The 17,259-nt window shown below is 38.3% G+C and overlaps 2 protein-coding genes across 2 annotated transcripts; one reads left to right on the forward strand and one right to left on the reverse strand.

Annotated features, from left to right (window-relative positions):
* Window positions 1–434: 434 nt before the first annotated feature.
* Window positions 435–9,029, reverse strand: cryba1l2 (crystallin, beta A1, like 2). Its single transcript, XM_051703616.1, has 6 exons — window positions 8,858–9,029; window positions 7,930–8,006; window positions 7,491–7,609; window positions 6,977–7,118; window positions 2,852–2,994; window positions 435–1,211 (listed from the first exon to the last, which is right to left on the reverse strand). The coding sequence occupies exons 2-6, from the start codon at window positions 7,996–7,998 to the stop codon at window positions 1,064–1,066; spliced, it is 621 nt and encodes a 206-aa protein (XP_051559576.1). The 5' UTR covers window positions 7,999–8,006; window positions 8,858–9,029; the 3' UTR covers window positions 435–1,063.
* A 3,493-nt stretch (window positions 9,030–12,522) lies between these two features.
* Window positions 12,523–16,927, forward strand: crybb1l2 (crystallin, beta B1, like 2). The gene is made up of 6 exons (XM_051703615.1): window positions 12,523–12,623; window positions 13,485–13,585; window positions 14,313–14,431; window positions 14,547–14,679; window positions 16,176–16,318; window positions 16,717–16,927. Exons 2-6 carry the CDS (start codon window positions 13,490–13,492, stop codon window positions 16,886–16,888), a joined length of 663 nt encoding a protein of 220 aa, XP_051559575.1. The 5' UTR covers window positions 12,523–12,623; window positions 13,485–13,489; the 3' UTR covers window positions 16,889–16,927.
* The last annotated feature ends 332 nt before the right edge of the window (window positions 16,928–17,259 follow it).

Below are 17,259 nucleotides of genomic sequence, written 5' to 3' on the forward strand. Positions count from 1 at the left end.
CTCAGTTACACCAGTTCTGTCTGGAGGAATGGGCCAAAATTCCAGCAACTTATTGTGAGAAGCTTGTGGAAGGCTACCCAAAACATTTGGCCTTTAAAATTAAACAATTTAAAGGCAATGCTACCGAATACTAACAAACTGTATGTAAACTTCTGACCCACTGGGAATGTAATGAAAGAAATAAAAGCTGAAATAAACAATTCACTCTACTATTATTCTGACATTTCACATTCTTAAAAAAAATGTAGTGCTCCTAACTGACCTAAAACAGGGAATGTTTTCTATGATTAAATGTCAGGAATTGTGAAAAACTGAGTTTACATTTATTTGGCTAAGGTGTATGTAAACTTCTGACTTCAACTGTAAGTGTCCACTAATGCCATTGGTCTTAAATACACATGCGCACACACACATAAAAACCAAAGATGCTAGTATGAGGTGAGTATGCATTTATTAGTCAACCGTCATCCTCCTCTCCTCCGAATGGTTTAACACACGCACTCCCATCTGTCCCATATGGCACTCAAACGTCACAGAGCATGACATGTTTACATATAAATATACACATCTTGCCCTGATCGAGTAATCTTGTGTCCCTTGTGTCCCGCACTTTGCTTCTATTGTATGGATCAGTGCTTTTCAACTGGTGGTGGTCATAGATCTGTTCTGATATTGTGGTGGTGAACAGCAGGGAAAAAACAATGCTAAATGCAAATAATAAAGATTACACAAGCCATATAATCATGTATAGTTAGAATAGCAAAATAAATAGGCTTAGCAACTTCTAAAAGGGAGGAAAAAACTCTTCCTGTATCCATTTTATGCTGACGCCATGATCAGTGTGTCCAATTAAACTACGTATTTCACTATAAATTCTACTAGAGCTTTCTGCATATGTTTCAGAGTGCTATAATCGGAAACCATGTGCAACCGCTGACAGTTTCACAAATTTGCCACACTGCACCTCGTAAAGTGACTGCTGCTATAATGATTGATGCGACTCCTCTGCTTGCACACTCTTTCTTCCTCTCTCCCAACCACTCCTTCCCTCATTCTATCAGACTCAATGCTGGATTCTGCGGATAGACTGGATCTGAGGGGTCTGGCAGTGCGAGCCCCAGTCCTTCCAGTGCTGGTAGTCTCCACTGTGCTTGTCGCACTCCATAATGTACTGCTGTCCTCGATAGCCTGGGTACTCATAGCACACAAAGCTGCAGGGAGAGACAGGAGTGAGAGAGAGATGGAGAGGTGAAGTGGAGATTTTGGAATGGAGTGTTAAAAGTAAAAAAAATGTTAGAGAATCTAGAGTGTAGAAGAAGCCCAGAAACTTGAATCAATAATTTTAGCTGACTTCTTATGGGTATTAGAGGTCTGTTATTTGACCCGAGCCAAACGGTAGCGAACAAACTGAACTGGGTCAGTTTTACATCTATAGCTGAAAACAAAACAAAAAAACATTTTCACAAATTTCTGATAAAAAGTGAGTTTGCCTGCCCTTACAAAAGTCACCTCTACAATGCTAGCATGTTGTGGGTGGTTGCCAGGACATTGCTATGTGGTTGCTATGGTGTTATAGGTTTCTAGAGCTTGGCTAGATGGTTGTTTAATGGCACAAAAGTCAAACGCGCCCTCGCCAAATCCCTGTGATATTCTGGTCCCTTGATAAGGCTCGGGTCCATCCTTCAATGTAAGTCTTTAAACATGATCACACGGGAACAAGTCATGCTGCTACTGAATGGTCCAGTAGCCTGACATTGACCCTATTCTGCCAAATTACTGACAGGCGCCATCTCCTTTCACACATTTTTGCATCGGTTCAAAAGCATTTACATTTACTGTGCTGCTACTGATCAGAGACAAGGGTTCTGGTCCCATGGAATCCAGGAAGTAATCGCGTTCACAATATCAATGATGACTGCAATTTGGAGGTTACATTTTCCAACTAAGATTACAGTTTTACTTACTGACGATTAGGTTTAGTTTTGGGTTTGTGTTAGGGTATATGGTTAATGAAAATTTGCATTCCTGTTGACTGGATTACATCATTTACAACTAAAAACAACTCGCTTTTGGTGCCACTCTGTGGACATTTCACCCAAAAAATGGAGCTTACACACGCCCATATGTTCAACAACACTTACAGCTCCGGCCACTAGCGGGCAGTGGTTCAAATTTCAGTAAGCACAGACTGATTTCAGCAGCAGAACTTTCAACCTACTGTTGCCAAATTTACAGTAAGGTCTAGTCTTTAAATTATTTTTTGATGGTACTGGTTGGGTCAAACAAGCTTCAACTTAATACATGTACAGGCCTCTGGTGTGCATTCCAAAGTGAATTAAACTATTTCTGAATGCTGAGCCTAAATCATACACAACTGTTAGTTCCAGCTATTCAAATCAGGTAAATCTAATGATTTAGGTATGTCTATGTGAGAATTTTGCACTGTGTTAAATTATCAGCTTCAGTGCTGACATGCTCTGACATGTTGATATATAAATGTCACTTCATATTATTCACAAGTACAAAACAGGTATTATTTGAGCCATGAAACAGACACTGTGCTTGTCTGTGTGTTTGTGTGTCTGCTGTAACAATTGAGGAATACAAGTTCAAACAATTATCTTTTATCCAACAGTATGCTTCACTGTAGTATTTTCTGTAAGCAATAACAAGAACACTTCTAACCACAAATACAAGGAGTGTGGAAGCTATGAAATGATTGATGGTGACACTGGTCTGATATGTTATGTGTGTGTATGTGTATTGTCAGCACAGCTGTTAAGCATGAGAAATGTGCTGTCCTGGAGAACAGAGGTTTGGCACTAATGGTGTTTTGTTGATTGTTACTCACGCGCCACTCTGCACATGCATGGAGCCCACTTGTGTTTCGCCCCACCCCATGGCCTGCAGAGAAGGGTAGTCATCACACAGCTCTACACTGCGACCCTGGAAATTTTCCTTCTCGTAGATAACCATGTGACTGCTTTGGTTGGCCTGCAAATAGAGAGAGATAAAGAGATTGAAGGAAAAGTGGAGAAAGGAGATGGTAGAAAAAAAGAAGCTTAAAACAACCCTTTGTCAAGAGACATTGTTCGAAAGCTTGAAAAAATGATTGAAGCAGATGCAGGCACTCCACAACCTCCAAACTCACAAACAATACATTCACAATCACTATGGTAATTTGTAATTTGTAATTTTTATTTTTTCACATTGCAGTCACAATACCCTTAAGTGTAGCTTTTTGAAGTGGCATCCTTTCAAATTATGAGACTGAAGGCTGGATTTTGAGACACTGGCCAAGCTAACTCATACATATGTACAGTATGCCAGCCTGGTCTCATAACAACTCTTTTTAATTAGTATACGAGATTGTGAAATTGTAAGAGAGTGTACAAGTTGTCTCATACAAAAACGTACTTTTATTCCCATTGAGAAAAATAAATGAACCATCGAACTATGTTATTACGATTTTTCCTAAGTTTAACCCCTAACCTAAACTTAAGCATGATTTTAATAGGAAAATCATTGTTGTGTACCAAGGAAGAAAGAGAAATATTGGGGTTTTGAACAAGCGTTCTTATGATTTTTTATGAAGTTTAACCCCTAACCCAAACCTAACCATAAAGTCTAACCTCTTACCCAAACTAAACCTTAACCTAACCATAATTTTAATAGGAAAATAACTATTGTGTACCAGGTAACAAAGAAAACATTGGGGTTTGGAATGAGACGAGGATATTACAGGTTATATACAGAAGTTATTTATTAAAATACGAAAATATAAAATGAGTAAACAAATTTGTGCACTGATGTTTACTTTCTTAAAATAAAGTGTTGGATAGGAGGTTAGCTAAAATGTAATGCCTCTATTGTATTGATTTGGAATTCTGCTTGTTGACTGGTTGGCCTCTATGGGACTAAAAGTAAATTATTTTTGTACGTGTCAACTCGCACGTTTTTTTTTAATACTACATTGCTGTAGTATTGTGGGTGGTTGCCAGGGCAGCATTGTTATTTCAGAATCAGAATGAGCTTTATTGCCAAGTATGCTTGCACATACAAGGAATTTTTCTTGGTGACAGAAGTTTCCAGTGCACAAACAATACAACAACACAACAGATAATAAAAAATAAAAAAAAGATTAAAAATAAAAAGTGAATAGAAATATAAGTATATATAGAAATACACAATAAGACAAAAATATACATATAGTATTTAAATACAAATCTGTTATATACAGTGTAAGGGAATGTAATGCAGAAGAGTTAGGATATGTTAAATAATATAATTGACTAGGCTGGGTATTGCATGTAATTATAGTATAGTTTTAACTGTTCATGAGATGGATAGTGTTGGGCCTCATGTGTTCAGATAGAAGACAAGGGCAGGCCTAACAGTCATAAAAACATAACTCAAGCCCCCACCTTCTAAGTCATAAATTTTACTGATAAAAATCGCGCCAAAATCAAACAAAGGGAGTCCAAAACAGACTACAGATCCATGAAGCCTTGCCCTCTAAAGGATCTAGCTCTCAACTCCTATTGGATGAGGCACACCACAGAACGTCCCTCAAACATGACATCATCAGGACTTCAAATAATTCTGAAATGCTTCCAGAGTGGCTTCCAGCGACTTAGTTCACCGAATACGGACGTAGCTTTTTGCTGCTCTCCGGTGCAACCTCGTGGCTTAAGGAAGTAATGTCCGACTTGGAACTGTAGCCATACAATCTCCATCTCGCTGGACGAGTTGAGATTACTCTGTGTTCAACCGAACACTCTAACGGATCCGAAGGAGGCCGCCGAGCAATCCGCATCTTCATCCGTTGGCCTACAGAAGTGAAGAGATTAAAGATTTCTCTTCCATCTTCAATCAAGTCGACATTTCTGAGTTCTCCGCCAGCCCGCCGAGAATCAACAGCCGTACCGCCCGCCGACAGCGCGAGGAAACGGCCTCCCGTCATCACCCGAGCCTCAAGGAACTGGGTCGGAGTTAAAGGACGGAGGAAAACACATTCTACCTGTGTCCTCATGCGATTCAAGTAAGAGGTTTACGTCTGGGCAGAGATAGAATATTATAGCGTGTAATTCTTGTGTTTCAAGGTTTTTGCTTGTACAGTTTACGGACCGCCATGTCCGCTAATTATTAATACTCAGGGTATTAATTATCACGAATTTGTTTTGCTGTATTGTGGTCCAACCAAATTGGATTGTTGTGCATTTTCGTCATCGCGGGTGAGACAGCAACTGAGTTCATCCATTAGAGTCAAATAACACAGGACTTTTACGAGCCCCGCTCGTAAAACCGCGTCTCTGAGTGATGAACACGGCTGCTTTATCTCCAGCTATTGCGAAATCAGCTTTCAGGCTGTCACTTAATAATCTCTCTCTCTCTCTCTCTCTCTCTCACTAACCACACTGACACACACACACACACTGATACACACACACCTTATGTGTTATAGGATTCTTTTTATTTCCATATCTAATCATATCACTGTTTAGTTTGTAGTTGTAAGTCGGAAGTTTATTGACTGCATTGTATTAATTATTAATTGATATTACTGCATAAATAAACTTTGTTTATATTACAAAGAGAAGTGTTTTGGTTTGTTTTGCATACGCCTGTGTCATGCTGACGGGATGTCAGTGCTCGGATTCAAGCCTTCATTCATTGTTTTCTTTTCCCGAAAATCGATATTCTTCGGATGTCGATTTTCTTAAGAAAACAATCTAATATTGAGACTGATTTAATATTCGGTTATTAGTCCCTGATTCCAGGGTGGTGCCCCGTCAATGTTAAGCCTTATTAATATTCTATTGATTTTTGATAATTGATAATTATCTTTGATTGAATTTGAATGATCAATAAGCTAGTGTTAATTTTAATGTTTCATCGATGTTAACAATTAACGATTATCTTTGATAAGTGTTGATTTTAAAGGATTAAAAAAAAGCTAACATTGATTCTCATCAATGTTCTATTGATTTTAATAATTAATAATTATCTTTGATAATTATTAATTATTGCTAATAACCAAACTTGCTCCTAAACGTAGCACACTACATTTACTGGAGTCCCATATGAGGTTTTAATGAGTTAGATCCAATTAATTAATTTAAATATTGATTAATAACTACAGAAATAATTATTAATTATTTCTGATAGTAACACTGATCTAAACAACCAGTAAAGCCCTACAATAGCTTGGGGGAAAAAAACTGTTCTTGTGCCTGATGGTTCTGGTGCTCAGAGCTCTGAAGCGTCGGCCAGAAGGCAACAGTTCAAAAAGGTAGTGGGCTGGGTGAGTGGGGTCCAGAGTGATTTTACCAGCCCTTTTCCTCACTCTGGAAGTGTACAGTTCTTGAAGGGAAGGCAAGGGGCAACCAATAATCTGCTCAGCAGTCCGAACTGTCCTTTGTAGTCTTCTGATGTCCGATTTCGATTTTTGAACCAAACCAGACAGTTATTGAAGTGCAGAGGACAGACTCAATGACCGCTGAGTAGAACTGTATCAGCAGTGCCTGTGGCAAGTTGAACTCTCTCAAATGGCGAAGGCAGTACAACCTCTGCTGGGCCTTTTTCACAATTTCACAATGGAGTCAATGTGTGTCTCCCACTTCAGGTCCTATGAGATGGTAGTGCCCATATGGTTGCAAATTTGCTCTAAGTGTTTTTTGCCATATTGCTAGATGGTTGCTAGGGTATTCCCATGGTTTAATGGGTTGTTGCTAACGGGAACCCACCCCCATGTCTCTGACATTCCTGCTCGGGTCCCCCCTTCAGTGTAACTCTAAGGGATTTATTCACCCATTTCATTGTCTTCCAAGGTATTATGCATGTTTGTATGGTTTAGAATGAGTTATGCACTGAAGTTTAATACTAGGGTTAGGGGTTAATTTACTACAAGTTTAAGAAAATAAAGGTTTTTTGGTCCTTTGAACAAGACCTTCAAAGCATTGGCATATGGACTCACAGTGCTGTAGATGGGACGCAGGGACATCATCCTTTCCACATGGTAGCCCAGACTGCCACTGTAGGCATCCCAATGGGGATATTCTCCTTTCTCCAGGACAAACTGTTGCCCCAGGAAGTCATGGTGCTCATACCCCACCCAGCTATAGAGAAATAATGTAAAGAGAATTAAAACATTTTAAAAGGACTTTCAAGAGTAGGGTGTATTATGTCTTGTTTTCACTGAAGAATATACATTTTAAATAAAGTATTACAGCAATTATTGTGTTATATTGCTGAATTGGTCATGTCATGTTATGTAATTTCTCTCCCAGAGTCTCCTATATGTTTTAGGAAGCATGTCAGATGGTAATCAAGAAGTAATTTTGATCTATGCCTACATTCTCGCACTAAAACTCAATCATCAAGCATATAAGTCGGGCATTTAGCTAATTTTTCTTTTTTAACTTCAACAGTGCAATTTCCATACGAAGTTGCAAGATTTCGCAATCATTAACACAGAGTGGGCGACTCACGCTCCACTCTCCACTCGGATCGATCGGATGTTGTCAAACCCACGCTCCTGGATGTTGCAGCACTCTGTGGTGAGCTCCTGACACTTGCCTTGGAAATGCTCCTGCTCGAACACGGTCACCTGAGAAAAAAACACAAATTCTGAAATTTCAAATTTCAACATGATCTCTCACTGTCCCTGCCTTCTTATTAGGTCTTATATCTATTAAATTATGCAGAATTCTCCATTATTCTTCCCAGACAGAAGAAGCGGAATCCATCCATACTGGCTCAAAATCAGTACTTGAGAAGAGTAAATCTGTGTCAAATTATTGACAGTTTGGCACCTTGTTTTTCACTCTCAGAAAAAGAATCACTAGGTTGGCCTCTTTCACACACTTTCATAGAGTTTTCACATTAAAGAAAGCGTATGACTGAAAGAATAGTAGGGTTCGGTATAACCTTGAAGCAAGGAGCCATGTCCGTCCCAGACATTGATGGGGTTGTTTGAATCTTGGTGACTCGGTTCATCTTCTTACCTGCAGAAAAGTGTTTTTATTACAAATAAACATAATTGTAATTAATTGTAATTTGGGATTTTGTCAAAAAATCTGAAAGGAATGCTAATTGAATTTCCCTTGTATAACCAGCGTCCATTTTGTCATTGGACCTTCTTTGCAAGTGTAACGGGTTCACAAGATGGGCAAGAAGGAGGCGGGAACCGGCTGAGCAGTCAACATAAACTTAAAAGACACAAATGAACTTAAACAAAACATAAAGAGTGCTTTGCAGCAAAACCCACAGACATGCACACACACAGCTTGTGCGTCTCTCTCTTGCTCTCGAACTGGCGTCTCCGGCTCCCCTTTATCCCTCTCCCACTGTTTGGCCAACTCAGCGCCAGGCGCGCACACTCAAGGCCCGGCCATGCCCTCCTCGATGTCACAGCAAGATTGACTAGTTTAAGTGTAGTCAAAACACCCAAGGAATGCTAATGGAATTTCTATCATAATTTGGAACCAATCCTGACTACACTTAAACTAGTCAATCTTGCAAAGAAGGTCCAATGACAAAATGGACACTGCTTATACCAGGGTGTTCCTGGACCCCCCATAAGAGTTAAGTGCACTCTATGTTTTCTGAAGGTGTTTCTGAAGAACTCGGACTGCAAAAATGTACTTTCTGTTGTTGTTGTAGCCCAAATGTTAATGCTAATGGTCAAACTGAGCAAGTGCAGCTTCATTTGACGCTTTAATATCTTAAATTGAACATAGAAGTTAACTGACCATTTCTTTTTCATCACTGGTTAATTTCCATAAAATTATAATCCCTTCTATTATTATCCCAACTTCATCTTTAATATACAGTATTTGCCAAACTTCCAACTCACCTGAATCTCCGCCTATCCTACTTTAAAATGTTGTGCGCCAGTCCCTTGTCGCGAGGAGTTTTATGATTTTTTTTGGCGCCTCAGTTTAATACCTCCACCACAGCTGGATGCCCGTCGCAACTCTGAAACTGATGGGGTGACCACAGAGTAAGGGGTATTTGTGAATGTGTGTGTGTTTGGTTGTGTTTGTGAGATAATTCTCTTTATTGTGAATCCAGAGTGGTGCTGCATTCTGCGCCGTCAGCGCAATGGATTTGATGAAGCCGTGCGCGAGCGTGCGCGCCCCTAATGCATGTGAATGCAGACACATTGACCCGCACAATGAAGCGCAGGCGGGTATATTCCTATCGGTCAGCACTGTGCATCGTAAGGTACACAAAGAGCTGCCTATATGTGGAGAATGCAGGGATTTGACCCACTGCACACAGTGAACGTCCTCGATTTCAAACCACTCAGAAACATGTCTGTAATTTGTGTGCTGTTTTAAGATTAGGGATAAGGCTCCTTGTTTAATGAATTGAAAGTAATATTCCGGGTTCAATACAAGTTAAACTCAATCGACAGCATTTGTGGCATTTTGACTTGCCCCTCCTTTTCTTTAGAAAAAAGCAAAAATCGGGGTTACAGTGAGGCACTTACAATGGAAGTCAGTGGGGCCAATCCGTAAATGTTAAAATACTCACTGTTTTAAAAGTACAGCCACAAGACATGAACAATATGTGTGTAAACATGATTTTAGTGTGATAAAATCACTTACTAATCTTTTCCGTGTAAAGTTATTGCCATTTTTACAACTTCATTGCCATGACGATGTAATGTCAACAAACTCTAATATGACTGCAAAATGACGATTTAAACAACTTTACAGCTCAAATTATACATGAGTTTTAACAGCAGAATTCATGTAAGTACTTTTATAAAATTCTAAGCTTGACACTTCTGCCTTTTAACCATCCAAAAATTGGCCCCATTCACTTCCATTGTAAGTGTCTCACTGTAACCTCGATTTTTGCCCCCTTTTTTTTTTTTTTAAAGAAAAGAATGGATGAGTCGAAATAATTTTTGTTGTAATCAACATTATGCCACAAATGCTGTTGATTTAGCTTAACTTGTATTGAACCCGAATGTTACTTGAAAAAAACTTTTTACTATATTTTTACTATAACACACTGATCAGCCACAACATTAAAACCACCTGCCTAATACTGTGTAGATCCCACTCGTGCCGCCAAATCAGCGCCAACCCGCATCTCAGAATAGCACTCTGAGATGCTATTCTTCTCACCACGATTGTACAGTTCGGTTATCTGAGTTACTGTAGACTTTGTCAGTTCGAACCAGTCTGGCCATTCTCTGTTGACGTCTCTCATCAACAAGGCGTTTCTGTCCGCAGAAATTCCACTCACTGGATGTTTTTTTTTTTGTTTTTTTTTTTGGCACCATTCAAAGTAAATTCTAGAGACTGTTGTGTGTGAAAATCCCAGGAGATCAGCAGTTACAAAAATACTCAAACCAGCCCATCTGGCACCAACAATCAACCATGAGATTATCTAATCAGCCAATCGTGTGTCAACAGTGCAGTGCATAAAATCATGCAGATATGGGTCCAGAGCTTCAGTTAATGTCCACATCAACCATCAGAATGGGGAAAAAATGTGATCTCAGTGATTTTGACCGTGACATGATTGTTGGTGCCAGTTGGGCAGGTTTGAGTATTTCTTTAACTGCTGATCTCCTGGGATTTTCACATACAACAGTCTCTAGAGTTTACTCAGAATAGTGCCAAAAACAAAAAACATCCAGTGAGCGGCAGTTCTGTGGATGGAAATTATTTGTTGATAAGAGAGGTCAACAGAGAATGGCCAGACTGGTTCGAACTGACAAAGTTATGGTAACTCAGATAACTACTCAGTACAATTGTGGTGAGAAGAATAGCATCTCAGAATGCTATTCTGTTTTGGCGGCATTAAGGGGAACCTACACAATATTAGGCAGGTGGTTTTAATGTTGTGGCTGATCGGTGTATAACTAACTTTATTAATATGTAGCTATATTTTATAGTGATACCCAAAATATGAAGTCCATTCTATGTTTCCAAAAAGTGAAGTTACTTTATTATTTCCTTTATATTTCTTTTATTTATTTTCCCCTTATAATCAAGTGTAGGTGTACCAGACTAAGTTTATAAGACCTTTTTTCAGACTGTAGTGTTGCCATGGTAACAGCTGTCCCATCATGGCTGCTCATCACATCATATGACCTGTGACCCTGAAGTGTTAAAGTGATGGGGAAATGACAATGTCATATTAAAGGAATATTCCAGGTTCAATACAAGTTAAGCTCAATCTGCGGCATTTGTGGCATAATATTGATTATTACAAAAATTTATTTTGACTCCTTCCTCATTTTCTTTAAATAAAAGCAAAAATCTGGGTTACAGTGAGGCACTTACAATGGAAGTGAAGGGGACCAATCCATAAACATTCAAATACTTACTGTTTCAAACATATAGCCTCAAGACATGTACAAAATGCATGTTAACATGATTTTAGTGTTATAAAATCGCTTACTAACCTTTTCTGTATAAAGTTATAGCCAATTTTACAACCTCATTGTCATGACAATGTAGTCAACAAACCCTAAAATGACTGTAAAAATGATGATTAAAAAAAACTTTACAGCTCAAATAATATATGAATTTTAAAAGAAGAATTAATGTAAGTGCTTTTATAAAATTATAAGCCTCATATTTCTGCCTTTAAACCATTCAAAAATTGGCCCCATTCACTTCCATTGTAGCTGCCTCACTGTAACCTCCATTTTTGCTTTTTAAAAAGAAAAGGAGGGACAATTTAAAATTATTTTTTGTGGTAATCAACATTATGCCAGAAATGCTGTTGATTGATCTTAACTTGTACTGAACCTGGAATATTCCTTTAATACTTTTATCATCCTGGTAAATAAGGGTGTTTTGTGGTTGTGTAAGCGTATTTCATGTGGGAGCAAAAGGCAATGTTTTTGTTAACCCTACAAACAAAGCAAAGCCAAAAAACAGCATCATTCAAATGAGAAACTCCTCTCCAGCTTTAGTTTTATAATGAAAAGTTACAATTTGCTGGCACATTACTCCAAAAAGCATACACAGGTTGCAGCACGGTTGCCAGAAATGTTATTAAATTTAATTTCTTCTGTGGAACACAAAATTATAAGTTAGGCAATGATTTGATCAAAGTCACCATTCACTTCCATTGCATCTTGTTTCAATAAAATGGAAGTGTATGGTGACTGAGGCTGTCATTTGCATAATATCTCCTTTTGTATTCGGAGAAAGTAAAGTCATACTGGTTTGGAACAACATCAAGGTGAGTAATGATGACAGAATTTTCATATTTGGGTGAACTATCCCTTTAATGTACTTTGTGGATGACATAAGAATTAATACAGAGTTCTAAAAAACATAATTACCATTTATGGGCACTAAATTAATTAGCCTTCTATGAAAAAAGGCATAACTCTTGGGTTTAAGAAATAAGTGCACCTCTCTCTCTCTCTCTTTCTCTCTCTCTCTCTCTCTCTCTCTCTCTCTCTCTCTCTGTTTGATGATGGGGTGATTTCTGTGTGTGGGGTGTTGAGCTCAGCGAGTTTGTTTCTGTGGGCCTAATCCCCCCACGCTGGCCACCAGCCTATAAAAGGGACAGATGTTTGCTTTCAATACACACGCTGACACGCTAAGTGAGATAGACAACGGCTTCTGACTAACACACAGGTAAGAGACTGGGGTTTCTGAGAAAAACAACCTGGAAAAGAGTCATTACCTCATGTCGTCTATTTATGTAGTCTGTGGAACCCCAGCATAGACTTGTGAAAGATTACCTCTAACAGAGAGAAAGAGAGAGCCGCTTTTGACAGATTAGGCACTGATAGAAAGCAATTAAAATGTGATCCTATTGTAAGCACAGAGCTTAATAATTGTCAGGGTGAACTGTAGGACTCTTGTCAAAACAGAAGGAGAAAAGAAAAAAGAAGCTGTCTCTTTGCTATGTGTAATGAGAGAGAGAGTTGCAGCTAAAGGAAATGTTTAAATGTCATATTATTTATTTATTGAGATTTAAAATGACTAAATGGTACTCTTAATTACTTGCTGGAGTAGCTGTTATTTTAGCATTTTTCCCCACTAATTCCCTCAGATACCTGGGAGGTTCCTTTCTGTTTTATACAATTTTATTACAATTTATTATAATATTGTAATAGAATGTACATTACGTAATTGGAACATATATATATATATATATATATATATATATATATATATATATATATATATATATATATATATAGTAGTCTAGGGCAATTCTGCTACGTATGAGCATTGCGTGTTTATGCTGCTATTTTACTTGCAAAGTGAGTGGGTGTTAACTATTCAACATTTGAAGAATTCAACCAAGCAATATAAATGTACTAAATAATTTGTGAGAATGAGTCTCATGAACTTTATTGAGCAATATTTAGCACTTGACATCACCACATGTCCAACAATAGATATTTTAGCGAAGAAATCTTCTAATTATTCATGTTTCTCCACTCATGCATATGTTGTTCTTCTTGGTTCCTCTCTCTTTTACTGTAGTCATCATGTCCTCTGGTGGAGAGAAGTCCAAGCCTGCCTCCCAGCCTGATGGGAAGGCCGCTCAGACTAAGAGAACCGAGATGGGCATGGGAAACTACAGGGTAACACACATTCACCCATTAATATTTGATCAAAGTGCATGTCATATTGCAGTGTCAATTTCATATTACCTACAGTACAGAGGCCCCAAAATATATTTGGACACTTTGGACACAATTAAAAATGTATAAATGAATGTCTTTGCATTATTTAACTTTTTTAATAAATAAGAAATAAAATATCAAACCAAGTTTAAAAAAACAAAACGATAGATAAACAATAGATATACTGTGCAAAATTAAGATAACGTTAGAGGACCATATCCGTAGTTAACGTGATGAACTACACCTGTGGTTACTCTCAAAATTGATTTTATACATTTACTAAAAAAATGTTTTAATGACTAGTTCTGAGAAAAAAGTCTAGCATAATTAGTTTGCAGATGCCAATTATTTTCTATATTGATATTTTGGATCTAATGCAATCAAATTCATATATTTTTAAGTGTGTCTTAGAAGTCCAAAAGTGTCCAAATATATTTTGGGGTCAGTGTATATAATCAGATGGCTAAAAGGTATGTGTAATGTTTAATAACACATGCATGATGGACTGAATGCAAACAGCTTGGCGAAACTGTGCATCATTTCAGTTTCCATAGAAATAGATGTGGGTGTTGGAAGTGTGCAGTTTTTTAAGCAAAGCCAAACTGAAAACTGTCAACTTAAAGTTGCATAAAAAGCAGAAACATCCTGATTTTCTGTGCCCATTTTTCTCCTTTGTCTCTTTCAGATGTATGTGTTTGATCAAGAGAACTTTCAGGGCCGTATGATCGAGATCACCAATGAGTGCATGAACGTGTGTGAGATGGGCATGGACAAAGTGCGTTCCCTCCGTGTGGAGTGCGGCCCGTGAGTGACACACTTACAGACATTCCTACAATTCATATGAGCGACTTTTACATTGTTGCGTATTTCAACACTTCTGTCTTATCTTTCTCCTTTCTTTCTCGCTCACCCTTTTTAGTTGGGTAGGTTGGGAGCAGATGAACTTCTGTGGAGAGATGTACATCCTGGAGAAGGGTGAGTACCCTCGCTGGGACTGCTGGAGCAACTGCCACAGGAACGACTATCTGCTCTCCTTCAGACCCGTCAAAATGGTATTCACCCTTCCTTCCACTTTATTCATCATGCCAATGTCTTCCTCTCTTATGTTTAGGGTTGGAGTGACTGTTTGTCATATAATCACAATTGTCAAAGCAGTGTTCTTCATGCAATCATCAAAACATTATTCTGACACCATTTTTGGTCAGAGCTGTGGCCTAGTGCTCAGTGCGTTGAGCCGTGGCGCTCTTGTAGGAAACACAAGTTTGAATCCGGCTCGCAACATTTCCAAATCTTGTTCCTCCTCCTTTCCCATAATTTCCTGTCAGTGGCAAAATGGCTAAAGATTTGAAAAATAAATTGAGCTGTAAGCCTCACATTGGCAATGCGAGTTTGAATTACAAAACTACAATTCAAAGTAGTAAGATTACACTTTTTATGTGATCTATACTGATTACTTTTAAATGACTCATTGCATGATTTTATGAAAATATAATTTTAAGTGTATTAAATACCAATTTACACTCCTTTCATTAAACATTAGTAAACATGAAATCAAACATGTAATCTGGATAACAATTTGCTATTTGTCAGTCCCTGAGTCCTTTGAAAGTCCCTGAATTCATTGAAAGAGTCAAGACTGTTATATAATCGATATGAAATCATGTAATCCATAATAATTTACTTTAATTAGACTACACACATTGGTCCCACTTTATATTAGGTGTCTTTAACTACTATGTTAAGGTTTAGGATAAGTGTTGGTGTAGGGTTAGGGGTTAAGGTTGGGGTAAGGTTAATAGTGTAACTACAGATGTAACTAGATTGAAAACTTTGTAGACAAACTTTGAGTTTGGCTTGAAAAGCCTAGCCTGTAAGTTCAAGTATTTTGAAAAAGTTTGAACATTTTAAAAGCCCTTCAGTCAGTCAGACAGATTGAAAGGTTGGAAGATTGAAAGATAGTATGTTGTAGCATGTAGCTAGGCCTTCTAAGCATGTTGTTAGTCGTTGCTAGGATGTTGCTAGCATGTTTTAGCATTAAGCTAGGAGTTGCTAGCATGGTGCTAGCATATTCTAACATGTAGTTAGGCATCGCTAGCATGTTTTAGCATGTAGCTAGGCGTTATAAGCATATTGCTAGCATGATTTAACATGTTGTTAGCATGTTGCTAGCAAGTTTGAGCAAGTAGCTAAGCATTTCTAGATAGATAGATAGAAATATAGATAGATAGATGAATAGATAGATAGATAGTAGTTGAAGACACCTAATTTAAAGTGGGTCCTACACATTTAAAAATGTAATGTAATCTAATTTCAAGTACTTTAATTTTGTAAACTGATTATGTAATCCAGATTACATGTAGTCCATTACTATACAACACTGCTCGCAACATTCCCCAATCTTGTTCCCCCTCATCTCTCATAAATTCCTGTCATATCTCACTCTCCATAAAAGTGGTAAAAACTATAAAAAGAAAGATAAATAATTATATTTATATAAATATGTATAAATAATATTTTTTGATCCTCTTGTTGTGTCTGCTCCTGACAGGATCCAGAAAAGCATAAGATCTGTCTGCATGAGGTTGGTGAGTTCAAGGGCCGCAAGATGGAGATTATCGATGATGACGTTCCCAGTATGTACACCTACGGCTTTACCGACCGTGTCGGCAGCATCATGGTCAGCTGTGGCACGTAAGTGCTCTCACATCAAAGGAATTGGTTTGCAAGTATCTGAACAGAAAAATAGATATAGAATAGATCTCGAGACAAATTAAAAGACTTCAAATGTCTCTGAGATTTGTGATCAAATGTGCAAGTCACATACTGAATTATTCATTGAAATTAATTGCAAAACTTACTTTCCATCATGGTTTGTATAAACTCTGCCTAAATAAACTGAAAGACTTCCATATAAGGAAATCATTAGTACTACAAACTTATTCCAAAACATTTCCAGTGAGGCTTTTTATATTTATACTTTTATACTTATTTTACGCCTACTTCATAAACTCTTTACCCTTTTACTCTCATTTTTATTTACTCTATTTTTGTGGTGTCTGTTTGTCTCTCCCTCACATTTCATCTTATAGTTGGGTGGGCTACCAGTACCCCGGTTACCGTGGCAGCCAGTACCTGCTGGAGAAGGGCGACTACCGTCACTTTAACGAGTTTGGCGCTCGTCATCCCCAGATGCAGTCTGTCAGGCGCATTCGCGACATGCAGTGGCACCCAGACGGCTGCTACACTATGGCCACCAAGTGAGGGTTCGGGAGGACGAGAAAGAGAGGGAACAGGGGTGAGGGAAAGAGAGGGGGAGATGAAGATAAAGGAGGGGGAGGGGGGAGGGCCAAGAAGGAGAGGAGGAGCGCACCACTCATATGAGTCATCCCGGGTAGGGGGAGATTGAGAGAGAGAACGTATTCTTGGCTTGCCACAACACAAAAACGTATTGGAGGAAAATGTGGCAGATTACTGCAATTGTAAAGATTGACATGGCATTTTCTTTCTCACCCCTATTTATTCTCTCTGTACTCTTTACCTCTTCTTCCATCTTCTTCTTTCTTCCCTCTTCCTCCTCTTCCTCATCCTCTATTCACTTTTCCCCTGACAAAATCAGTCCATCACAAGAAGCC

This window comes from Myxocyprinus asiaticus, chromosome 7 (genome assembly GCF_019703515.2).
Source record: "Myxocyprinus asiaticus isolate MX2 ecotype Aquarium Trade chromosome 7, UBuf_Myxa_2, whole genome shotgun sequence".
Taxonomy (NCBI): Eukaryota; Metazoa; Chordata; class Actinopteri; order Cypriniformes; family Catostomidae; genus Myxocyprinus; species Myxocyprinus asiaticus.

What these genes read in the sequence shown, in the direction of transcription:
- cryba1l2 (XM_051703616.1), bottom strand. Translation starts at nt 7,998, where the DNA reads ATGAACCGAGTCACCAAGATTCAAACAACCCCATCAATGTCTGGGACG. An exon ending in ATCCGAGTGGAGAGTGGAGC is followed by an intron (nt 7,119 to 7,490) that starts GTGAGTCGCCCA and finishes ATTTCTCTATAG; the next exon opens with CTGGGTGGGGTATGAGCACC. An exon ending in ATGCATGTGCAGAGTGGCGC is followed by an intron (nt 1,212 to 2,851) that starts GTGAGTAACAAT and finishes CTCTCCCTGCAG; the next exon opens with CTTTGTGTGCTATGAGTACC.
- crybb1l2 (XM_051703615.1), top strand. Translation starts at nt 13,490, where the DNA reads ATGTCCTCTGGTGGAGAGAAGTCCAAGCCTGCCTCCCAGCCTGATGGG. An exon ending in TGGGCATGGGAAACTACAGG is followed by an intron (nt 13,586 to 14,312) that starts GTAACACACATT and finishes TGTCTCTTTCAG; the next exon opens with ATGTATGTGTTTGATCAAGA. An exon ending in CTCCGTGTGGAGTGCGGCCC is followed by an intron (nt 14,432 to 14,546) that starts GTGAGTGACACA and finishes CACCCTTTTTAG; the next exon opens with TTGGGTAGGTTGGGAGCAGA.